Here is a 25,953-nt window from a genome sequence, read left to right on the forward strand (position 1 = left end):
AGATGCCAAAACATTTCCCATGCAGTCAGTTTCTCTCTGGAACTGTGTATACTGGAGAAAGAGGAAGTGTTCAACAGGATTTTCATTTTCTTCCTTTTTCTTCTGGAAAAGGCCCATCTGACCGGCAGAGTGGGGGGGAGAACAACAGGTGAGCGCCTTTTCATTTTGGGGCTGTTTATTCTACTGTTAACTACTCCCCATATTTTTTCCTTTGGATAAATCATTCTATAAGAGGACAGTTTTGTCAATAATGCACATATTCGCGCTCCCAAAGTAAACTGTGAGTTCTAAGTAAGCTTAACCCCGTTCTGCTGACCCAGGGGTGAAGAAAGATTAGAAAATCTCCCCAGTCAGGTGAACAGGCCCTGGGCCGACAGCTGCATCTGGACTCCAGGCTCGCCCACCCCGGCAGTGACAGAGCAGGATCGCGCAGTAACCTGTCCGCGGGGGGAAGCCGCACTGGCTCCTCGCCCTCATCAGCCGGCCCTCCGGGATTGTGCTTCCCAATCAACGGGCCTTCGATGAAAAGTGCCATGGAGGTCGCCGGATCCGCCCAAGTGGAATTCCCAAGATGTTTCCCGGGGAGCAGCCTCGGGAACGCGCCTGGACCCCAGGAGTAGCTTGCCGCCCCGCTGCCGAGCCTCGGACGCCTCTGCACTTCTCAGGCCCGCGACCGGGACAGCGTGCGGAGGCCCCGCCCCTCTAGGCCCTGCTCCTCCCCTCCCCGGCCTCTGATTGGCTGTCCGGCGCGTCAGTCGGTGCCCATCCCCGCCCTGCGCCTCCCCCGCCCTCCCCAGCCCGCCGCAGGGAAGCGAGCCCGGGCGCCGGCGGGCGGCCGTGGCGTCTGACAGACCACTGCAGACCACGGGCGGAGGCCCAGCGCCTGTCCGCACCGCGGCCGGAATGGCGGCGCCAAGGAGCCCCACGCAGGCAAGGGAGCGGGAGCGGGAGCGGTCTCCCGCTCCCGCCGCAGGTGAGCCTGGGGCCGGGCGGGGCGGGGCGGGGCGGGGGGCGCGGGCAGGGACCGTCAGGGCGGGCGGGGTCGCAGGCGGCCAGGGACGCGCCCTCCTCGGCGGCCACCGACGCTGCCTGGTGGGGGCTGGGAATCCTGGAGCCCGGGAGCTGGAGCGCGCCCCTGAGCCGGGCGGGAGTGGGGCGGGGCTGCACCCCCACTCGGGGGTCGAGCCGCTGTCGGGGACGGGGTAGCATTTGAATAAGGGAGGCCAAGCTGCTTAGGTCGCCTTCCCGGGCAGGAAACGCAGGTTCCTGGAAGAAAACCGGTCTTTGGGGTCGGGGTCCCCTCAGAGTCGCGCGGGGAGCCCAGGCAGCGGCGGAGGTCGCCCCCTGCGCCTGGGAGCGAGCCCGGGGCGCGTGGACCCGCGGGGCCCAGTGTCCTCTAGGGGAGCTCGACGCTGACGGAGGGAGTTGCGTTTCGCGCCCTGCTGGCAGAGGATGTGGCGCACACCTTCGCGGCAGTGGAGTCTTGCTAACAACACAGAATACTCTGGCTGAAAAAAAATTCACCCAGACGGGGGCGGGCGCGGTGGTTCACGCCTGTAATCCCAACACTTTGGGAGGCCGAGGCTGGCGGATCACGAGGTCAGGAGTTCGAGACCAGCCTAGCCAGCATAGCGAAACCCTGGCCAGCATAGTGAAACCCTGTCTCTACTAAAAATACAAAAAATTATCCGGCCATAGTGGCGAGTAGCTGTAGTCCCAGCTACTCGGGAGGCTGAGGCCGGAGAATTGCTTGAACCCGGCGGGCAGAGGTTGCAGTGAGCCGAGATTGCACCACTGCACTCTCAGCCAGGGCGACAGAGCAAGGCTCCGTCCAAAAAAAAAAAAAAAATCACCCAACAAGGGCAGCAGCACAGCCTGGGAGTTCAGGCGCTGGGTCTCGACGTCTTCACCCGCTGGCTCGGTAGCGGGGTCCGCTCCCCCTCTGAAGTCCACAGACGATGTCTTCCTAACCAGCCCCGAGAAAGATGAGCATAGCTGCTGCTTGGTTTTGAAGGAACACATTCTTGTGTCTATATTTGTCTGGAGCCCACTAGTGAATTTTGGGAGGATGCCGGTTCCCAAACACAGAGTTTGGGCTGCAGGAACTGCAGTGATTATGGCAAATTGGCAGGTGCGGGGATTGCTTATGAATTGCTGTTTTTGGTCCCAGCATGAGCTTTTAATTCACACAGCAAACTGTTGGGTGCAGTGGAAACAGCCCCTTTCTGGGAGTCAGAGGACATCATTCTGATGTGTCCTCATCCATAAAATGAGAGCCTCCGGTTAGCTGATCCAGGCAGCCTCTCCCAGTGGAGAAGAACTCTGTCCTACCTCCCACTCTCAAAAGTTTGGAGAATGAACTGATTTTTTTCAACCTTTCTGCACCTTAGGTTATTATAAAATTAGCCACATATTTCCTATGGGTGTATTCATTTGAACTTTTTATTGTTATTTTCTTTTCTCCTCCCTGCCTTAGTTTGGCAGAGAAACAAAAATTGGAAATAGAGGCAGGAGCACAGCTGGAAAGGCTGGTTTGGGAGGCAGAAAGGTGCCTACTCCAGGCTTAACATCATCACCCGGAATTTTTCCTTTCTTTGCACCAAATTCAATGCATGCCAGCGCTGCGAGCCCAGGGAGAGATTCTTTCCTCTGCTCCAATTGTGGGATCTGCAGTTGGTGTGCAGCAGAGGAAGAATGTGATTCAAGGATCAGATTATGGAAAACTTTTTTCTCCAAAACATAACTTCTGATGACTTACAAGCATAGTTTCCCTTCTTTGCCAGTGGTATTTGGCAAAACAAAAATAAAACCAGTTTTAAAATCAGTTGTCAAAGCTAGTATAGGGACAACTTTTTTAGCTTTCGAAGTAACAGCAAGTAACACTTGACAATAAAACCAGACAACAGAAGAAAACCCACAGAAGAGGTTTTTTTTGTTTGTTTGATTTTTACTATTTCTTCTTTAAAGTGTTAGGGTATGTTAGGATATTGAAAATCATGGACTAAGCATCTCTGCATAATATTATCAGAAAGACTGTCTGAATCAGAATGTTAGATGCATCGAAGAAGCATTGGAAGATCACTTAGTGGAGTGCCCAGAGAAGACGCTGTCATGTATTAGGAAGGCAGGGAGAGGTGGTCATAGAGTGGAATAAGCTCACAGTCGCCAGCCCACCTTAGGCAGACCACTGTTTTTGCAGGGAGAATGTGTGCACCCCACACTCTTCCTTGCTCTTCCCACATCTGGCCAGACTGGGGCCATTAACTGTCTTGATTGGCTCAGCTCTGCTGTGGTTCTCTCCACCACTGTCCATCTGTTCAGTGGTAGCATTCACATTTCAGCCATGATTTCAGGAACCACAGGACTCATTGGAGGTTCTTAGGGGCTGGTGTTGGGGGAATAGGGAATGTCCAGTGTGGAACGGCGGACCCACTCCAGCTATACTTGGAGTTGCTCTGCTTTTTTGTTTCTGTATACTTTTATGTTTGTTTTGTTGTTTTTTGCTGTTCTAGGTAAGGTTTTGTTTGGAGGAAAGAGTTTAATGCTAAATCAAAAATTTAAAAATAATGGTAATGGCTAATGTTTTTTGGTGCTTCTTGTGTCTTAGTTCATTTACTACATGGAAAATGCTTAGAACTGGTTGGTTGTGGTTCTGAGTAAGCACTCAAATGTTAGCTGCCACTACTATTATTGATATTACCTTCTACTATGAAGTAGCTGTTATTTTTTAACCTTATTTTAAGAAACCAAGTCACACACAAACTTGTACAAGGTTACCCACCTCCTATGTAGATGTGTCTGCTAAATGAAAGGTATATTCCTCGATATCCTGAATTTTGTTAATCCAAAGCCATTCAAGTAGGCACAGCTGTATGTACGAAGCAGATGTTTCTGAGCCACCATAAGCAGGCTTTGGCATGTTCCCAGGGGGCAGTGGCAGGTAATCACTAGGCAGGCAGGTGAATTTACCTGGTGGAACTTCTGTGTTCAAAAGGAGAGTAGGCAGATGGAACTGTTAAAACCCAGTGATTGGTCGGATGGCAAGAGGAGCGATGAGAAGTGGGCGCAAGCATTCCCTCCGCATGGACTGCTGAAAGTGTGCTGAGAATTGTGACCTTATTCTAGAACAAGTGTCTTCAAGGTCTTTACTCTCGAGGAGAAGGAGGAGTAGAGGGGGCGCTGGTGGTAGAAAGTGTGTGCCAAGGAAAAGAGGCCTGAGAGCTGCTAGTTGTAACTGTCGAGAGAAATATTTCCCTTTTTTAAAAAATAGTTTGAGGGCTGTGGGGGAAAAAAAGCATTGCAGTTAAATGCACCCACAATAGAATACTTAAAACCAAACGGTCCATAGTTGATTTTGTTGTTGTTGTTGTTTTGCCACCCATTTGTCCTATTATACTTCTACTCTTACATTTCTATGAGATGAATAAATATCAAATAGAATGTAACTTTTCTGGTACCAAGTATTTTATCTCAGTAGAAAGTCTTGACTGGGTATAATTATTAACTTGAAAATGACCTTTTCTCTGGCTCGGGTCTCAAGGTAGACTTAGCTTCATCTGGGAGGCCTTGGCTGACTCTCTGGCCTGGAGTGGTGTGGTCTCCTATGTGCCTGTAGCACCCAGTGCTTGTCCCTGTCACAAAAACAGTTGGCATTTGGATTTTCTTTAGGGTGCTAGATGCGGAGACACTGACCATAGATAATGTTATATAATCTTCACAATCACCACTCTGTGATGCTCACAACGGCTACAGAATTTGCTCAAGGCTTCCGCTAGTAAGTGGTGGCCAGGGTAAGCCCTGGCATGGGACTCCACTCATAACAGATTCTTAACAATCTGTCTGCTTCTGTCACGTGAAACAGAGTTCTAGCTTCTACCTGAGAGCTCTCCATAGTTTCCAAGGTTACCTTATTACATTTAAGCTGTTCTGAATTAAGGTTGGGTTAACATTTGTATACTGTTGTTATTGTTTGAGACAACTCTTGCAGGTCTGGGTACAGGAGGAGAGAGGTAATGAAAAAGTTTTTATTACTGGGCTAAAACTTCCTAGCTTAGTGGTTCCTCATGCGTGGCTATTAAAGTCTCTATTTAATTTTTAGAGGAATTATTGGATTAGTGTGTTTGGTTAGTAAATCCTTCCATTCTCTTCTGCCCGTGTGCGTCCTCTGGTACATGTTCTGCTACTTGTTAAGACAATCTGTTTTCAAAATGAGGTTGCACACACATTTATCTGATTTGTAATTAATTTAATGGAAGAACATTTAAATGGTACTTCTGAATAAATCAACAGAAACTTTTTGTGTATGTTCTCATTTTTCCAATAACCTTTTATGCTAGTAATAGTCCATTTTTCTACTTTCCCATTTAATTGGAGCCAGAATAGACAGGTGGCCTTATGTTTAAATTAAGAGGATGATAAAATGTTTATGTTCATTTCTAGGAGACAAAAGCCTGTTGCCTGTTAGTACTGTCGCTGGGATTCCTAGGTAATAAACAAAAATCCCAGAAACTGTAGCACATAAAATGCTATGCTTGATGAATCTCTAAAGAATTTAATAGTAAATCTTTTGTTGTTGATTTAACCATGTTACTATGACATCAAGTCTGTAGAATTATTGGATAAATAGACACAAAGTTACCTAAAATACCTCAGCTGTTTTTCCTCTTGCCATTTTATTGGTTATTAATGAATATTAGGGTGAGTCTTCTAGCAGTGGGAGTGATAAATACCTCAGCTCTTTCTCCTCTTGCCATATTATTGGTTGTTAATGAATATTAGGGTTAGTCTTCTAGGAGAGGGAGTGATAATGTAGTTGGAAGTCATTCTCAAGAGAGTCTTCCCTTAAATCAGAAGTGAAAATCTCATTACACATCAAGCATTCACTGTTTCAAAAAAAAAAAAAAAAGAAGCATACCTCCCTGTCCTGTACCCACCACGGTGGAGATGAGCTCTCATCTCTTTCTAGGCTTGGGACAGCCTCAGTGGGTACAAACCAGTTCCAAATGGCTCAGGAATGGAGGTGGGCAGTGGAGCTGATGATGGTGGAAGCTCATCGGAGCGTGTGCTTTGAACAATCTGTGTCTGTCCTCTAAGCCAGGGCATAGACTGTTCTCTGTAGCATTTAGTCTCCAAGTTTAAGAGAAGTGAACTAAATTCCTTCTTGCCTGGTAATGAGAGAATCCGTCCCTAGGTCTTAGAATAACACCTGATACTTTGGGGTTGTATTTTTTGACCTGTGACGAGAAGGCCTCAACTTGCTTGTGAACTATCTAGAGTTAAGAAAGACTGGGTGCTCTGTGTCTTCCGAATGCACCACTTGGACAGGCCGAAATGCTGCGGAGCAAGCAGAATGGCTGATAGGAAGGGGAAGTGGAAGAGATGGCAAGCCAGTGCCAGCATGGGCTGAATGTAACCAGTCACCGTCTAGATAGGAAGGGCTGGTGGCACTCGTGTCAGTGAATGAGATCAGCAATTTGTCATTTTACTTGGCATTTACAAAATGAACTTGGAGTTTGGTTTGTAGCTAAGGTTAGGTTGGCTGCTCAGCTTGAAATGGAAACATAGCCAATGAAATGGTTAATATACATGTCGGGTCCCACAGTTTTGTACCTGAAGCAGTGCAAGGCTTGGGCATATTGATTCCTTCCTAGGAGGATCTAAAGAAAAATCCCTTGAACCAAGAGAGAGCTTATTAGATCAGTTTTATCCATGGTATATCCCTCTATTTTTGTTTTTTAAGTATTAAATATTTGTTAGACTCAATTTTGGTTAGTTGACTGTCATGATAGAGGACTTGTAGAGTCTGTGCTTGGTGATCTACCTTCTACTGTCTTGTTCTTCACACTTTGCTGCATCTTCTCCCATATGTAATTGATTCATTTGTTTGAATTTTGTATTTTGGAGCCTATTACATCTCCCTTTCCCTCCCAGTCTCCTTGATGTTCCTTTTTCCTTCCCATCTAGCAGCCTTTTTGAAGCTGATTACCACCATGGAGGCCCTTGTGGAAAAGGCTCTTTATTAGAACTAGCCTTTGGGTCGACTGGTTTCATAGATCTGTAGGACCCAGTATGAACTTCCAAGGGTCGGGGTATTTGCTGGCATTTGTCAAGATCTTATGTATCTTCCATACACACTTAGGGCATCTTTTCTGTGGCGCAAGCTTTGAGTAATGTTTTGAGTTTAGTTGAATGTCAGTTATTTCACAACTATTTCCAATCCTGGCCCCAACGTGACTATTCCTCCACATAACTCTGAAACATATTAAAATAAGGAGGCCTTTGGAGAATGAAGGGAAATGGCAGTTAATGGCCTGGCTTCCTTATGTTTGCTCACAGGGGAGGAAGCTGAGGTCCAGATGGCTCAGCTGTCTAGGACTGGACCCTGAGTTCCTGACTCCCTCAGTTCCCTCCTCATTTCACTACCTTGAAACCATCCTACTAGATGACCACTTCACATTCTCACTTCCTGCTTTGTATTTACATGGTGTAATTAAGGGAAGAGAAAACACACTGGTGGTTCATTATTTCTGACATACATATTAAAAGTCAGAAGGGACCACCAGGATAGAGGCTCTTAGTTAGCATAAGTGTGATGGAGTAACAGAACAGAAATAGGTGAATACATTTATTTCTCTCACGTCAGAGAGAGGTAGCTCCCTAGGGCTGGGATGATCTCCACAGTGTCAGGGCCCCAGGCTCCTTCCACGTTGTTTCTCCACTATGCCTGGCTTCAGTGCTCACTGTCACTTTTGGGTACAAGATGGCTGCTGGAGCATCAGCCATCACATTTACATTCCAGCTAATAGGGAGGAAAAAGGGCAAGGAACACACCCCTATTAACAAGCCCTTTTGAAAGTTGCACATTCAACAACTTCTTGGCCAGAATTCACTCACACAGCAGTACCCAGCACCCAGGGACGATGGAATGAGCCTTTATCTGAGTAGCCATGTGCCCAGCCCAAAGTCAGGGCTTAATCTCGATGGGAGGAGGAGAGGATGGACCCTGGGGGAAGCTGGCAGTCTCTCTCATGGAGACACATGGACGGGATCCTGATTACATGGATTCATTTCGTTCATTCAACAAATATATATTAACTGTCTATTGTGTACTTAGGCACTCAGAAAGCAGAGTGAAAACAGATTCAGTCCCAGTCCTTAAGGCATTTACTGTCTACACAGGGAGACAGACACTAATCAAACACAAACACAATTGTGTAAACTGTGACAAGTGCTGTGAAAAGGACACCGTGTGCTATGAGAGAGGAAAACAAGGATTTGCTCAAGCCTGCGGGTTGGAAACAGAGAAGTGATGTTTGAGCTGAGAGCTGGAGAATGAGTGGAATGAACTAGGGCACGGTTAGAAGGAAAAATGTTTCAGACAGAGGGAAGAGTACAGGCAAAGCAAGGCAGGGAGGCAGGCGTGAGCTCTAGGAGGAAGTGAAGGCACTCCTCATATTGGAGCAAGAGGAAGAGGTGAGAGAAGAGGGAGGGGTCAGGGTCAGACCATGAGGGGGACTGGGCGTGGGTGATCAACCGTCCCAGCTTGCCTGGACTGAGAGATGTGCCAGTATGTGGGGCTTTCAGTGCTGAAACTGGGAGAGTCCTAGGCAAACCAGGAGGAGTTGGCCACCTTCCCTGGAGGCCAGGGTAATGGTCAGGTTCCTTTCTTCATTAATTTCAGAGAAGTTGGCCAAGCACAGTGGCTCATGTCTGTAATCCCAGCACTTTGGGAGGCCGAGGTGGGTGGATCACTTGAAGTCAGGGGTTCGAGACCAGCCTGGCCAACATGGTGAAACCCCCATTTCTACTGAAAATACAAAAATTAGCCAGGTGTGGTGGCAGTTGCCTGTAATCCCAACTATTGGGAGGCTGAGGCAGGAGACTTACTTGAACCTTGGAGGCAGAGGTTGTGGATCATGCCACTGCACTCCAGCCTGGGCGACAGAGTGAGACTCAATCTGAAAAAAAAAAAATTTTTTTTCAGAAAAGTTCCTTTTTAGATAGGCGTAGCTTCCAGCCATAGAAAAACAACAGCTGTGACTAGTAAAAGTAACCGCTTACTTTGGCCAAAGGGAAACAGGCACAAAACAGACACAACACTTACTTTTAGTTGGATTACTTGACCAGTAAGATTTTTCTTTATCTGGCCTGATTTCTCCTAATGGTAACTTTGGCAATTAATTGGCATCTGATGATGTATTTGAGATAACAGAAGCAGCTAAGGGTAGGGGATGGTCTTACTCCATAGCAGGATTTCTCAACACTGGCAATGTTGGAATTACTGGGGAGCTTAAAAAAGATACCTGGGCCCCAGCCTAATAAATCTGAAAATCCACTGGAGCCAGGGCCAGGGTCCTGGGGGTCTTGATGGAATGCAGATTCTGTTTCCAAGGGGTTTGAGAATCTATAGTTCTAAGAAGTCCCAGATGGTATTGATGTTGCTGTCCTGTGGACTTTGAGTAGCAATGTTCTGTAAAGTTTGATGAGGTTGTTTTTGAAGCCACTGGTCTCCCTTTAGGAGAGCAGATCTACAGGCCCATGTAAAGGTATATGAATCCATGATAGGAGACAGGGGTAAAAGACTTAGGGCGGGGAGGTGGCCAAGGAGGCTTCGGCAGTGTGGTCCCATCAGCAAGATCACACTGAACCCAGGGGGGCAAATCTTGACTTCTCAGTTGGTCCCAGGGGATGGGTGAGAGGTTATGGGGTGAGTTGTGGCTTTATAAGCTACTGAGTGTCACTAGTATTCTTGGTTACAGAAGAATCAGCTCCTGAGGTCTCTGGCTAGGATGCTACCATAGGTAATGACCATTTTTTACTTTTCTGACAATTTGTTAGGGCCCTTTCCAGCTGACATCAGTGGCTAGCAGGATGTGGGTCTTTCCTACAAATGAGAAAAGCCATGGAAAGAGTTTTACATTGTAAAGAGTTTTGCATTGTAAAGAGTTTTGCACAGGAGATGATACATCCATTGAATGTTTAAAAAACAAACCCACACTGGCTGTGGAGTAGAAAACAGAACTGGGGAAGGGAGACCAATCAAGAGGATTAGTAACTATTAGTGACGGTGCCCAAATGATTCTGAGTAATGGAAAAGTCACCCCAGGGCAAAAGTGAAGAATGGCTTATCTCAAAGTATATCTTTAGTCAACATGTTCATAAATGATTTCTATTAGGATGTGGAAGTCTAATGTTAAAGGCCTGAGAGTTGAACCAGACCACGTGCCACCAAAGCCCTGGCAGGTCAAAGCAGTGAGCCAAATCAGTAAATGAAATCTAGCAGAGATAAATGTCAGGTCCTGTTTGGGTCTAAAGATCCCAGAACTGGCCCACATGATCTGAATAACCCTTTGTTTCTCTTCTCGTGTTCTGAACTGAAAGGTAGATACAGATGGCAGACATTAAAAATATATTTTTCTAAGTCAGCTCAGTGACATAAAATCCACGTGTCTTAGTTGTGTGGCCAGTTGGGCTTGCTAGCAGTGCCCAAGCTGAACTCTGTCCTAAAGTTCTAGGCCTCCCTCCCAAGGAGAGGGCAGGCCCAAGGATTCCTTCTGTGCGGGCAGGTCTGTGGGGTAAAAGGGGCTGAGCTGAGCATGCCATTTTTAAAAAATCTGCCACTCAGATCAATCTCTCACCTTCAGGAAGGAGTAAAGGTGGTAGTAGGGGAGCCAGAACCCCACTTCCAGGAAGGCCTCTCCACCGGGAAACTTGAGAGTGAGTGAAACCCCTGGCCCTCTCTTCCCTTCAGAAGATGGGGAGACACACCCCAGCACAGGTCCAAAGGGCTTTAAGCTGACAGCAGGTTGAATGTGAGTCGGTGGCTTTTGGGTTGTTTTTTGTAGCTGCGCGGTACAATCACAGGCTGCATTGCTGTGAATGTATCATCTAAAACAGGGTTCAGCAAGCCACAGCCCATGGGTCATATCTGGCCTGCTGTTTGTTTTTACACGGCCTATGACCTCGGAGTGGTTTTTACATTTTTAAATGGTTGGGAAAAAAATAAAAAAATACTACTTCCTGACATGTGAAAATTAGATGGAATATAAATTTCAATGTCCATATATAAGGCTTTATTGGATTGGAGCCCTGTGTGTATTGTCTGTGGCTGCTTTCTCTGTGTAGCTGAGTAGTTGAGACAGAGACCACATGGCCGATGAGACCTAAAATATGTACTCTCTGACCCTTTTCAGAAGACTTACCCCTGATGTAGAATGAAGAAGGTGGTCACCTTGTTGAATTCTGTCCTGGGGATCACACCCAGGACATTGTGTTTGACCTGGGGTCTCACATTAAGTGTGGAATGAGTTTAGAGAAGACTGACCAGGACCACGAAGAGACTCCCCAAAGATATCATGTAGGGACTGGTTGAGAAAACAGGAGCTGTCTAAACTAGAAGAGAGAAAGATGCAGAGTGGAAATGATGGAAATGATAGAACTTCAAAGAGAATTACTCAGGGGAAGGCAGTAATGTACAGTGGTTAGTTCAGAGGGCACAGCTCTACATCAGAACCTGGGGGTTCAAGTTCAGACTTCTAGTTGTTTTCTCTGCTTCAGTTTCTTCACCTCAAAAAATGAAGCATTCCTGTGACAGCTCATCAGATGACCAGATCCACAGTGAATTAAGATTCAGCATTTGCCTTAGAGGTGTTTGCAGGCTAGTGGGAAACAGTCATGAATACACTGAACTAGCCTGCAGTGTGGACATATTGCTGAGGGAGCACTCCGGGAAGCCTAAAAGAACAAGTAGAATTCTGCCTTTAGCCCAAAGCATTCTGCAATCCCATGAAAGATGTAAAAGGTCGTCATATGCAAGAGGAATCAGACTTGTTCTTCATAACCCCAAGCAATAGATTCCAGGGTGGTTACAGATCTGAACACCTCAGTCTCTTGCTTAAAACTCTCAGAGCCTTCCGTTGCTCTTCAGTTAAACATAAGCCTCGTGAACGGGACCTTCAGGCTTCTCCAGCCTCCCCTCACTTTCCTTGCCTTGCAAGCTCCTGTCCAACCTTGGATCTCAGCTCAGCCTCATGTCCTAGGGAAGCATTCTCCAACCTCGTTTAGCTCAGATTCCCTTGTTACAGTGCTTGTGGACCTGCATTCCTTTCCTCTGGAGCGTTGCCTCAGTGGTGCTCTGTTCCCACTAGGAGTCCGTCTGTCAGTCCCTGCCAGGAGAATCCAGTCGGTTGCATTTATAATTGTAGCATCACTTGACACTGTGCCTGGCCTGCGAGAGGAGCTTAATCTATGTTCGTAGAATAATGATCAAAGTTGATCAATAAAGAGAGAAACATTCCAAAAAAGGGAAAAAGGAAATGGACTCCCACAGGATGGAGCGAGTTGCCAGCTGAGAGGTATGTAAGCAGTGGTTGGATGACAGATGGTGGGAGATGGTAGCCAAATGGTTTAGATTCGTATAGTGCTTTTTTGTTTAATTTTGTTCCAACCCTGTGCTATCACCACTTTTTGGCCATTGGAGTACCTTCTTGGGGTCATCAAGGCTAAGTGATTAGTCCTCTAGCTAGAAAATGACAGAATGAAGACAAGAGTCCTTTGCTCATTTTTGTCAAATGAGTTGTCTCTCCCAGGCTGAGGTGGCCTGTGTGGTTGGGTAAAGCAGTGGCAGTGCTGGAGTTCTGTGACTCCACGGGGAAGGAATTACAACTTCCTTTTCAGTAGTAGCCTATCCCATCTATAGCTTTTGTGGTTTTTATAGTTGGGTGGATTTTTAACATGCAATGATTAGAAAATGAAACTTACCTTTAAAATGATGGGTTGCATTCAACATCTCTAGAAGATGTGCCCAGTCAAAAAGAAAAACGACTCTGAGCTGTGATGTTATTAAAGAAAACACACACACAATCCTCTCAGTGTTTGGCCAGGAGCAGCTTCCTGTCATATTTATTGATACTTTCAGTTTAGTGGGAGCCTTGGGGGCAGTGTGCCCCATCCTGGGGGGATGGTGCTGACAGCATCAGTGGGTTGCATGACAGCCTACAGTTGAAGGTCTTCGTGGTCATGACTTTCAAGATAAAATCCTCCCACGTGGTGGTCCTCTTTCTCAGTGATATTGATCTCGTAGTTGTTGGTTATTGTATTCTACTAAGTGGAAGACTGTCATTTCTTACTGAGCAGAATTAATACCTGAAATACAAAAGTTCAGAAGGTCCTTTGAGTTGACCATTTCAAGGACTTATTAAGAGGGTGTTTTTTTTCTGAATATCTCCCCCCGTAACTGGTAGAAAAACAACCAACTAATCTATGATTTTGCAAGAACCAACACAGTTTAAACTCACTCTTTCACACTGCTGTGCTAACTTCTAGAAATCTCTTGAATCTCCGTGTGCTCCAAATTATTTAGAAAGCTTGATGGCCTAACAGGATTTGTTCTGTGTGTTTTTCCTTCTGTTTGTATAGTGCTTAATTTATTTGTTTAGACTAATGTACAATATTTTGCTTTATTCTTGAGCTGAGTTTCTCAGAATTAAACAATCAGTTCCCACACTGAAGGCTCCCAGCCTTTCCCTGCAGTCACACTGAGGCCTAAGGAGAAACTAAAAGCCTATGAGAGAGGTGACCTACTGGGGAATGGAGGTGCTCACCCAACCAACTGACAGGAGGACACTGTGTCCCCAGGCCAGGGGCTCCCTGTGGGCAGGGAGCGTGTCTTGCACTTCACTGCCTTCCTGCCTGGCATCCAGCCCAGGGGGGAAGAAGTGTGAGGAATTGGTGAGGGGTTTGGGGAAGGGAGGGGGCAGCCCTTCCCAGCCTGTCCCTGTCTGCTTGTTCCATTGGCTTCAGTTTATTCCTCTGTGCAGCACTTCCTGCCCTTGATTACAAATGACCTAAAAGCCATATTCACCTTTTCAAAGGAAGCAGGGTTCCATGGCACAGCTCAGAAAAGTGTGAAGTTTCCCCAGCACCTCAGAAAGTGTCTGTGTCCTCTGCTTGCTCACCCACCCCCATCTTCCTACCTCTCTTGCCACAGAGAGTGTCCTTTCTCACCCCTCCCTTGAGTTCCTTCCTATTCCATCAGCCTCTCTTCACCACTCTCTCTTCCATCGTCTGCTAACTAACCATAATAGGACATTGAAGCAGATAGAAATACCTGTTGTGTTTATTAAATGTAGTACTTCTACCTTAAGTTCTTTTAGCCAGGTGATTTCACTGTATGTATATTTCTTCACTTTCTCTGCTACCTCAGACATCTAAATTAAATTGCCTTTATGTCCCCCCAGCTCAGAGTTGATGTCCCCGCTCCCTGGCCTGCTCAAGAGCCCTTGAAAGACCACCTCTGTTTCAGCAGAAAGTCAGTGGGCTAGATGCAGGTGACAGAGTCTGTGTGTAGAGAGAAAGTGTAGAGGTACTGATATTGTATATACCACGAATAAGATCAGGAGAGGAAGTAGACAAGGTTGAGGACTATGCAGCTGGCCCATGAGGAAGTAGAGATAGTACAGATTCTGGAAGTTTGAGGCAAACCAGACGCTGCTGAGTTTCCATGAGATAGAGAGACTGTGATGTCCAGGACAGTAGGAGCCTCAGGCTCCTGGGGTAGAACTGCTGTTTGCACGATCACTTGGTTTCCGGCTCTTCAGTGTCTTTTACTTTTGTTTTCAGGGTTTTGGGGTATGTGTGTATGTGTTTGGTTTCCTGTTTTAATGTTTGAATTACTTCAGCTTTGGTATATTGTAGAGAATGGAAAAAAAAAAAAAAAACTAAGTAGAATTTTACCACCAAAAATGGTGCTTTTTTTTTTTTTTTGTAGTTCTGACCAACAGTCTCATCTGCCATATATAATTTGAGTGATCATAGATCAGATTTTAGTTTCTGATATTCACATTGTTGATTTCAGGAGGTCCTGGTATAATTCCTCTAGGACATGTTCACTGCCGAAGCATTACTTCTGTTTGTGTGGGTCGGGGTCCCAGCATGCATTAATGCTGATGACTAGGGGGATGTATGAGACCTAGGTAATATACTTTGCAATATAACAGACATGCATTGTGCTGTATGTATAGTCTCATTTCAGCCACTACCCAAGTGGTTCAGTCCAAAAATATTGAAAAGAAATTTCATGTTTTTGTGTATCTTCACAGGCATTAAAGAGGATCAAATCCATAATTTCTGGCAACACTGCTCTTTTCCACTTCCCCTTACAACTTCCTTGTGGACTTGTGAAACTTCACTGTGGACCTGAGGCTCCTACTGTCCTGGAAATCCCCTTGTGGACTTCCTGGAGATTCTTTTTGCCAAAACTTGCCCCCCTCCCAACACACTCCTTTTTGTTCTTTTTTTATGTAGAATGACTGAATTCGTGGAGGTGAAACCTTTTCTCCCTTCCTGTTTCTCTGAGTCCCAATCACCAAGCCTTCCACAGGCATCCCTCTCCAGGGATGAGGCGGGAAAGCTGGGCCAGGGACTGCAGGCTGGTGGAAGGGGGACCCCTATGAACCTTCTGATGTCCACAATTTTATCTCAGTTGTATTTGGGGAAATGAGATTTGATGCTGGAGGTCATCAGAACTGTCATTATGACACTATTTTGCAAGATGTCTCATTATGGTGTTTTCTTCTGTATCATTTTTTAGTTGTAATTCAGTTATTAGCCCAGGAAAGATAAATTTTTCAAAATTTTCATTTTAAAGAGTCTTAATTTACTTGCTATAGCAATGTTAATTTGAAGATTTCCTCGGTTCCCTAATTCAGAAGCAGGACAGCCAAGTGGTAAAGGAGGCAACTTCTAGCATCATGTCTTTGTTCATTTTCTGTTGTTATAACAGAATACCACAGACTGGGTGATTTATAAGGAAAACAAGTTTATTTCCTGCAGTTCTGGGGACTGGGGAGTCCAAGAGCACGGCAGGCACCAGATCTGGTGAGGGCCTTCTTGCTGCATTGTAATGTGGTGGAGGGCGTCACGTGCTGAGAGAGTATTAGCATGCAGGTCAGCCACCAGTCCTGTCGTGGGGGCCCCATGCTGATGGTCTTATCTAATCCTAATTAATTCCCAAAGGCCCCACCTCCAATCATCATGTGAATTTTGTGATTAAGTTTCCAACACATAAAACTAACATGTGGGACACATTGGAGACACATTCATACCGTAGAATATCACATTGCTCCTGTTTTTGAATTCCGGCTCTTCTACTTACTGGCTGAGTCCCATTGGGCAATTATTTAATTTTTTCCCCCTCAAAGTTTTCTCTGCAAAATAAGGGTTACTAGAGTAATGACAATAAAAACAATAATTTGTGTTTATTGGGTATTTATTGTGTGTGTCAGGTATGGTGCCAGGTGCTTTCCCAACATTTACTTTCAGTCTCACAGCAGCCCTGAGAGGTGGATCCTGCTGTGCCTCCTGTGTTGTGATGCAGTGATGATAGTAAGAGTGACCATGCACTGAGCACTCACTGTGCACCAGGCTCTGCTATGGGCTGTCTTCATTCCTAGATGCAGAAACTGAGGCTTAGGGAGGGGAAATCACTTGCCCCATATTACATGCTGCAGTGTTAGACTCTAGAGACTTCTTACTGCCTGCTCCATGGCATGGTCACAGGAGTAAATGAATTAATTCCTGTAAAACACTTAACATAGGGGCTGGCACATAATAAAGCTTAAACTGTAGCTATTGTAGCTATTGGTGAAGTCATACTCTTTCCTACTAAAACGCATTTCTCTTTTGATACAGAAGCCTCACTCCTAATGTCATCAGTGAACAGCTCGTATAGATCCTATACATGGCTATATGGCCATGGCCTGCTTCCATGTGACTTCACAAGTCCTACAGAGTACCCTCCCATCCACCTCCAGATGGTTCTCTGGTACCCACACCAGCACCCCCATGAATAGGCTCCCTGGCCCTTCTTGGCTGGAGTTACTTGACAAAACAATGTGGACACATTGGGTAGAGGGAGACCAGGAGTACAGGCATGTGTTCTAGGGTTTTTTTCTGACAGGTTGATCATATCACAATCTCTTGGATTGTAGGTGGGGTTGAGATTTGAGGGTAAGAGCATGTGGTAGGAAGAGTATATGTGAGTGGGGAGAGCCATGGTCTGTAGCAGGTCCCCATGGAGGCCTGGGAGCTACAGGAGAGGCCCTGTGCTCAGGAGAGATGGCCCAGCTTCAGGGTCTCACCTCAAATTCTGCAGGGGCTAGTTGGTAACTGCCAACTAGTAGGTTCCTGGGTTGTAACTGCAGCAGGTTAGGTGGAGCCTGTGACAGACGAGAGCATGTGTCCGTGGAGGGGGCAGCAGCCATCCCCACTTCAGTGACTGCAAGCCCTTCATGTCCACCCACAAGTGAGCACCACCCTGTGGGAAATAGGCAGATGCTTTCAGAAGGCCTTCAGAGAAGAAGAGATGTGAACAGCCAGTACGTACAGGAGAGCTTTCCTCGTAAATGGAGCCTAAAGTGAGAAATCACACCAGTCCTGGGGTTTAGGGAAATAGGTGCTCTCGTATATGTGATGAGAGTCTGTGGCAGTGTCTGTCAAAACTGAAAATGTGCACACCCTGTGACGTAGAATTTTCTTTTCTTGAAATTATCCTTTTAAAAATCTACCACAAGGACTGTTAGAAAAGCATATTTGCCACAGCATTGTTTGTAAAAGTGAGAAATGGGAAATGATCCAAGTGTTTATCAATAAGGCAATGTTAGGCTGAGGCGGGAGGATGGCTTGAATCTAAGAGTTGGAGGTTGCAGTGAGCTGTGATCATGCCACTGTGCTCCATCTCCAGCCTGGGCAACGGCACAAGACCCTGTCTCAAAAAAAGGCAATGCTTACATTTAGGACAGTTTATACTGAAATATTATGCATCATTAAAAAGAATAATGTAGATTTATGTGTACTGATATGAAAAGATGTCCAACTTTTATAATGAGAAAAAACTAAAATCATGTTATAGTCCATTTTTCTAAAAAACATTTGTACCTACAGTAAAAGAAAGTATGTATCACGTATGTAAAATTCTAGTTCTTCCATGAATTTAAAGCTTCACTAAAAATATTTGCATGTGTCAGAATTTTTAAAGTTGAAAAATCAAGCTGAATTAATAAAAATCTAAATTACAGATGTAAAGGCAATATAGCATTACATTTTTAAGCTTTCATAAAAAGTTTTACTAAATGTCTGGGTGAGAATAAATATATAATGATTTCAATAGCTAATTAACTGTTCTAAACAGATAAGCACTTGTTTTTGAAAATATCCTTTTAAGTAATTGTAAATGTATCTTTAAAATTTGCTAGTGTTGGCCAGGCGCCATGGCTCACGCCTGTAATCCCAGCACTTTGGGAGGCTGAGGTGGTTGGATTGCCTGCGGTTGGGAGCTCGAGACCAGCCTGACCAGCATGGAGAGACCCTGTCACTACTAAAAATAAAAAAATTAGTTGGACATGGTGGTGCATGCCTGTAATCCCAGCAACTGGGGAGGCTGAGACAGGAGAAGCACTTGAACCCGGGAGGTGGAGGTTATGGTGAGCCAAGATCGCGCCATTGCTACTCCAGCCTGGGCAACAAGAATGAGATTTCATCTCAAAAAAAAAAAAAAATTGCTAGTGTTTTTTTCTTTATTTGCTGGCAAATTATTTCTTTATAAGTGTAAATATCACATCAAATATCCAGATGATAAAAAATGTCAAAATTTTAGATTCTACATTGATGAGTCTTTTACTATAGTTTCACTGGAATTTTACTAAATTATGTACTGTGGAGGAAATTATTTTGCAATGAACCCCAGAGGTTTGGTCATTATTCAAAGTCCTCTTTCTCATTTGTACTTCAGCATTTTATGTGCTCAAACGTAATATAATAAGGAACCTCCTGAACATAGCAAAATATTACAAGTGCACTGTTTGAACTCTCTAGGCCTGTTAGTTTTCTCTCTTGTCAAATCAGGAATCACAGTGTATATCATATGCAGCATCACTAAATAGATCTCATGACTCCTTTTAAGTGGTCTACTTTCTGGAAATGATATCTATGTGCCTGCTGTCTGAGTTACTTGCTCTGTGCTGCTAAAGTGATGCCATATGTTATGGCCTGTAGTGTTTCAAAAATATATAAATAGGCAGAAGTGGATATTGGAGACTGATATGGTTTGGCTCTGTCCCTACACAAATCTCATCTTGAATTATAGTTCCCATAATCCCCAAGTGTCATGGGAGGGACCCAGTAGGAGGTAATTGAATCACGCGACTGGTTACCCTCATGTTGTTCTCATGATAGTGAGTTCTCACGAGATCTGATGGGTTTTATAAGGGGCTTTCCCCTCTTTTTGCTTGGCACTTCTCCTACCTGCTGCCATATGAAGAAGGATGTGTTTGCTTCCCCTTCCGCCATGATTGTAAGTTTCCTGAGACATCCTCAGCCATGCTGAACTGTGAGTCAATTAAACCTCTTTCCTTTACAAATTACCCAGTCTCGGGTATGTCTTTATTAGCAGCATGAGAATGGACGAATACAGAGGCGTCTCTGGAGGCATCGCTAGACGTCACCTGGTTTGACTGCCTGCAGTGTACTTGGGTCTAGATCGAATCCCTGTAATTGTGCATGGGCTCCAATTCAGATATCCAGCAAGAACCAAGTGTGTGGCAGGCATTGTGCTAGTGCTTAAAAATTTTGTTCCACCTTTCCCTAGCTGAGTCAGTGTTTTCACACTCATTGTACAGTCAAGAAAATTCAGAAGAGGAGTTAGGTTGCCATAGTCACACATCAAGTAGTAGAGGCAGGTCTTGAGTTCAAGTCTGAGAGATTCTGAAGCCCATACTGTTTATGTTTATTCTTCTTAATTTTGTGGAACAAAGATGTTCTTATATATGATGCTGATTATGGGAGAACCATAAAGAAATTAAAAATTTCTTTAATTTTTGGATTGAATTTTTAAATACTTTAAAAATATTTATGTAGATCAGTGATAGATACTTTGCAGGTAAAATTATGCAATCTCTCTCTGCATTTTTTTTCTCTTAAAGCAAACTTGTGTAATTGTGATGTGCTTTTTTTTTTTTTTTTTTTTTTTGTAATTTTCATAGGAAGTGACCAAGTTCACTCCTGGATGCTAGCTACAAGCCAAGCCTTAGACACTGTCTGGAGAATGGCAAAAGGCTTTGTGATGTTGGCAGTTTCACTTCTGGTGACTGCCGTCTGCTACTTCCGGAGGCTACATTTATATTCAGGGCACAAGCTGAAATGGTAGGTCACGGTATCATCCTTAAATTTCAAATATATCCTTACTATTCAAAGCAGAATTCTGATATTATTGTTCCCTTTATCTTTCAGGTGGATTGGATATCTGCAGAGAAAATTCAAAAGTAAATATTTTCATTCATTTATTTCTTTATTTTTAAGGTGCAGAGAGGGTTCAAGAAGGGAGAAGAAAGGGAAAATTAACAGCTTTTTATTTTTTATTTGGTCCAGGGAACCTCAGTGTGGAGGCAGAGGTTGATTTACTCAGTTATTGTGCAAGAGAATGGAAAGGAGAGACACCCCGTAACAAGCTGATGAGGAAGGTGTGTCTGTTTTTAGAGGGTATGGGAGAAATAGAATTTGTCTGTCAGAATCAGGAAACAAACATTCCCTTCTGCTTTACTAAATCCAGAGATCCATCAGTACCAAAATGTGAATCAAGTAACAATTGTGGCTCTAACTCAAAAGCCAAATGGCTGCTAGTCCTTGGCTTTGGGCTTTTACCTGGAGCTCGTGCCCCCAAGGGCTCAGGTCGATGAGGTCTGTAATTCCAGGAAACTCAGGCATTGTGCCTTTTCAGCAACCTCCTGGCCAGGCCTATTAAACATCCGCATGTGCAGTGGAGACTGTCTTTGAAAAGATCAGGCACCCTGATGTAAAATATTTTGAGGATTTTTAGAATTTTCATTGGACCAATCTTGGTAAATATCCCCAGCAGTGCTGCCCAATCTTGCCACTAGCAAAAGCAAAAAAGGGTGGAGGGAGTACATATAAAGTACTTAGCATGGTCCTAAAAGTATACAGAGTTTTTCACTGTGATTAGGTCGCATCCCTTATCTGCCCAAGGTGACCTTCCCTGGCTCTGCTTCCAGGATTTATCATCTAAAATACACCTGTACAAATGAGAGTCACTTTAAAATTACATGCGGTCATATTCGTAATTTATCCTTGTTTCTGTTGTCCACTTTAGTTGGGAGGAACACCTCACTGATAATACAGTGAATTCACTTTATTTTCTTGTCCAATGGAATTAATAAACAACTTTCTCTTTTTATTTTATTAGGCTTATGAGGAGCTATTTTGGCGGCATCATATTAAATGTGTTCGACAAGTAAGGAGAGATAACTATGATGCTCTCAGATCAGTGTTATTTCAGATATTCAGCCAGGGCATCTCTTTTCCATCATGGATGAAAGAAAAGGACATTGTTAAGGTATGTCTTCCCGCTGGAAACGTGGGAAATGTCATGTTGACAATAACTGCAACTCAGGCTCCTAGTCTTTGGGGGCTTTGTACTCAGATGACCATGAGATTGAAGGGATTTTTTTTTTTTTTTTGAGACAAGATCTCACTGTCACCCAGGATTGAGTGCAGTGGGGTGATCATGGCTCAATGCAGCCTTGACCTTCTGGGCTCAAGTGATTCTCCTATCTCAGCCTCCTGAGTAGCTGGGACCACAGGTGCATGCCACCATGCCCATGTAATTTCTGTATTTTTTTTGTAGAGACAGGGTTTTCCATGTTGCCCAGGCTGGTCTTGAACTTCTGGGCTCAAGCGATCTATCCACTTCCTCCTCCTAGAGTGCTGGGATTATAGGTGTGACCTATTGTGTCTGGCCAGAGGAATTTTAAGAGGCCATTTAATCTAGTCTTCTGTCTCTCATGTCAGTTGCAAATAAACCATCTCAGAAGATAGTCATTATCTGTGTTTGTTTTTAATGCCACCATCTTTTCTTGCGGGCATCTGTTCTTTTATAAGTAAGGTGATCAAGCAAAATTCACTTTTTTACTCTATAGTTAATGTGAGTTTTAATAAGTGCATAGTTTGTGACCACCCCAAAGATTCTCTTGTATACTTTGGTAGTCCATCCTCCTCCTACCCCAGCCCCTGGAAACCACTGATCTATTTTCTGTCCCTATAGTTTTGCTTTTTCCAGAATGTCATATAAATGGAATCATTCAGTATGTAGCTTTTTGAATCTGGTTTCTTTCACTTAGCATAATGCATTTCCAATTCATCCATGAATGTGTCTGTGAATTTGTATTTCATCCTTTTTTATTGTTGAGTGGTATTCCTTTACATGAATGTGCTGCAGTTTGTTTATCCATTCACCAGTTGAAGGACATCTGGATTGTTTTTAGTTTGGGGCAACTATAAATAAAGCAGTTATAAATAGTCTCATACAGGATTTTGTATGAACAGTAGGTTTCATATTGAGGGGGTAAGTAGCTAGGAGTGAGACTGCCTACTTGTATGCTAGGTGCATGTTTAACTTCATAAGAAACTGCCAAACTGCTTTCCAAAGTGGCCCAGCCATTTTGTATTCCCACCAACAATGTATAAGCAATGTTTCAGTTGTTCCACATTCTCACCAGCACTTGATATTGTCAGGTTTTTGTTTTTAGCCATTCTAATAGGTGTGAATTGGTATCATTGTGCTTTTAGTGTACATTCCCCAATGAGTAATCATGTTGAGGATTTTTCATGTGCTTATTTGTCATCCCTGTTATCTTCTTGGAGAAATGGCTATTCAAATCTTTTGCTTATTTTTTATTTTTTTTTATTATTGAGTCTTGAGAGTTCTTTATTCTGAATACAGTGCTTTGTCAGATATATGATTTACAGATATTTTCTCCAGTCTGTGGCTTCTGATTTTCTTAAGAATGTAAGGCAGTACATTCTTGGTAAGTAACCTGAGTTTTTATTTTAAATGCAGTATGTCTAATATAGGAACTACATTTAAGGATAGAGGTGCAAAGAACTATAAAGTATGTGTGTGTCTATGTGTGTGTGTATTCAATTTTCTTAATAACTTTTATTTAAACTTGTTTCTATTAGTTCCATTTCATCTAGCAAATGCTTGTCAAATATATGTAATGTGCTAGCCCGGTTGCTAATTGCTGAGGACAAAGATATAAAAATACAACAGAGGCCAGGTGCTATGGCTTATGCCTGTAATCCCAGCACTTTGGGAGGCCAAGTTGGGAGTATCTCTGGAGGCCAGTAGTTTAAGACCAGCCTGGGCAACAGAGCAAGACTCCATTTCGCCAAAAAAAAAAAAAAAAAAATCTAGCCAGACATGGTGGTCATGCCTGTGGTCATAGTTACTTGGGACACTATGATGGGAGGATTGCTTGACCCTAGGAGTTTGAGGTTACATGAGCTATGATTGCACCACTGTACTCCAGCCTGGGTGATAGAGTGTGTATTAGTCTGTTTTCATGCTGCTGATAAAGATAATCAAGATGACATTTGGGTGGGGACACAGCCAAACCATATTATTCCACCCCTGGCCCCTCCCAAATCTCACATCTTCACATTTCAAAACCAATCATGCCTTCCCAGCAGTCCCCCAAAGTCTTAACTCATTTCAGCATTAACTCAAAAGTTCACAGTACAAAGTCTCATCCAAAACAAGGCAAGTCCCTTCTACCTATGAGCCTGTAATCAAAAGCAGTTTAGTTACTACCTAGATACAGTAGGGATACTGGGTAAATACAGCCATTCCAAATGGGAGAAATTGGCCTAAACAAAGGGACTACAGGCCATGCAAGTGCAAAATCCAGCAGGGCAGTCAAATCTTAAAGCTCCAAAATGATCTCCTTTGATTCTGTCTCATATCCAGGTCACACTGATGCAAGAGGTGGGTTCCCATGGTCTTGGGCAGCTCCGCCCCTGTGGCTTTGCAGGGTACAGCCTCCCTCCTGGCTGCTTTCACGGGCTAGTGTCAAGTGCCTGTGGCTTTCCCAGGTGCATGGTGCAAGGTGTTGGTGGATCTACCATTCTGGGGTCTGGGGGACAGTGGCCCTCTTCTCACAGCTCTACTAGGCAGCACCCCAGTGGGGATGGGGTCTCAGTGTGGGGGCTCCCGCCCCACATTTCCCTTTCATGCTGCCCTAGCAGAGGTTCTCCATGAGTGCCCTGCCCCTGCAGCAAACTTCTGCCTGGACATCAAGGCATTTCTGTACATCCTCTGAAACCTGGGTGGAGGTTCCCAACCCTCAGTTCTTGACTTCTGTGTACCCACAGGCCCAACACCACGTGGAAGCTGTCAAGGCTTGGGGCTTGCACCCTCTGAAGGCATGGCCCTAGCTATACCTTGCTTGGTCCCTTTTAGTCATGGCTGGAGTGGCTGGGATGCAGAGCACCAAGTCCCCAGACTGTACACAGCAGAGGGACCCTGGGCCTGGCCCATGGAACTATTTTTTGCTCCTAGGTGTCTGGGCCTGTAATGGGTGGGGGTGGGGGTGGGGGTGCTGCCGTAAAGGTTTCTGACATGTCCTGGAGACATTTTCCTCATTGTCTTGGTGATTAACATTTGGCTTCTCATTAGTTAGGCAAATATCTGCAGCCAGCTTGTATTTCTCCTCAAGAAAATGAGATTTTCTTTCCTATCACATTGTCAGGCTGCAAATTTGCCAAACTTTTATGCTCTGTTTCTCTTTCAAACCTGAATGCCTTTAACAGCATCCAAGTCACTTCTGAATGCTTTGCTGCTTAGAAATTTCTTTCACCAGATACTCTAAATCATCTCTCTCAAGTTCAGAGTTCCGTAAATCTCTAGGGCAGGGGCAAAATGCCACCAGTCTCTTTGCTAAAACATAACAAGAGTCATCTTTCCTCCAGTTTCCAAGTTCCTCATCTCCACCTGAGACTACCTCAGCCTGGATTTCATTATCCATATCATTATCAGCATTTTGGTCAAAGCCATTCAACAAGTCTCTAGGGAGTTCCAAATTTTTCCACGTTTTCCTGTCCTCTTCTGAGCACTCCAAATTTTTCCAACCTCTGCTTGTTACCCAATTCCAAAGTTGCTTTCATGTTTTCGGGTATCTTTTCAGCAGCACCCCAGTCCTGGTACCAGTTTACTGTATTAGTCTGTTTTCACGCTGCTGATAAAGACATACCTGAGACTGAGCAATTTACAAAAGAAAGAGGTTTAACTGGACTTAGGGACAGCTCCATGTGGCTGGGGAAGCCTCACAATCATGGCGGAAGTCAGAGGAGCAAGTCACATTTTATGTGGATGGTGGCAGGCAAAAAGAGAGAGCCTGTGCATGGGAACTCCTCTTTTTAAAACCATCAGATCTTGTGAGACTTATTGACTATCATGAGACCAGCACAGGAAAAAGACTTGCCCCCACGATTCAATTACCTCCCACCAGGTCCCTCCCACAACACATGGGAATTCAAGATGAGATTTGGGTGGGGACACAGTCAAACCATATTAAGTGAGACCTTGTCTTTAAAAAAGAAAACAAAACAAAACAACCACAACGGAGATTCCCAGGCTCAACAAACTGAGTAGGGTGGGAAAATGTATTGGATACCTATGATGGATTAGATTCTTACATACATCATAATCTTATTTAATCCTAACAAGAGTCCTATAAAATGCACAGTATTATTGGTATGTTACAATGGAGGATGAGGCTAAGAAGTTAAATAATCCATGCCGGTTAAGTAATCTCTCAGCTGGTGAGTGACAGCCAGGTTCGAACCACAGAGTGCATCATTCTAAAATCCACCTGTTTCCTGATGTAATATACTGCCCTAACATCATTTGGTTAAAAATAATTTCTAAAGGGCTACATATAGTAAATTTGGTAACTATTTTAACAAAAAAGATTGTTTCTATGGACACAATTCTATGTTTTCATCATTTGTGAAACTGTAAGAATATGATGTAAAAATAACCTAAGGCACAAATCTAAAAGAAGGCAGTATACTTACTGTTGCTATAGTCTTTTAAAATAAAGATTG

At 44.3% G+C, this 25,953-nt stretch overlaps 1 protein-coding gene across 1 annotated transcript in view; it reads left to right on the forward strand.

Moving 5' to 3' along the window:
- The first annotated feature begins 795 nt into the window (after positions 1–795).
- The window catches only part of OTULINL (OTU deubiquitinase with linear linkage specificity like), a 29,032-nt gene continuing 3,874 nt past the window's right edge, over positions 796–25,953 (forward strand). The window contains exons 1-5 of the mRNA XM_054487323.1: positions 796–973; positions 20,037–20,196; positions 20,284–20,315; positions 20,422–20,513; positions 21,254–21,403. Of these exons, the coding sequence (XP_054343298.1) occupies positions 904–973; positions 20,037–20,196; positions 20,284–20,315; positions 20,422–20,513; positions 21,254–21,403 (504 nt within the window). The 5' untranslated portion in view covers positions 796–903. The remainder of the gene's footprint in view (positions 974–20,036; positions 20,197–20,283; positions 20,316–20,421; positions 20,514–21,253; positions 21,404–25,953) is intronic.

The sequence above is a fragment of the Pongo pygmaeus genome, chromosome 4, assembly GCF_028885625.2.
Source record: "Pongo pygmaeus isolate AG05252 chromosome 4, NHGRI_mPonPyg2-v2.0_pri, whole genome shotgun sequence".
In the NCBI taxonomy this organism is placed as follows: domain Eukaryota; kingdom Metazoa; phylum Chordata; class Mammalia; order Primates; family Hominidae; genus Pongo; species Pongo pygmaeus.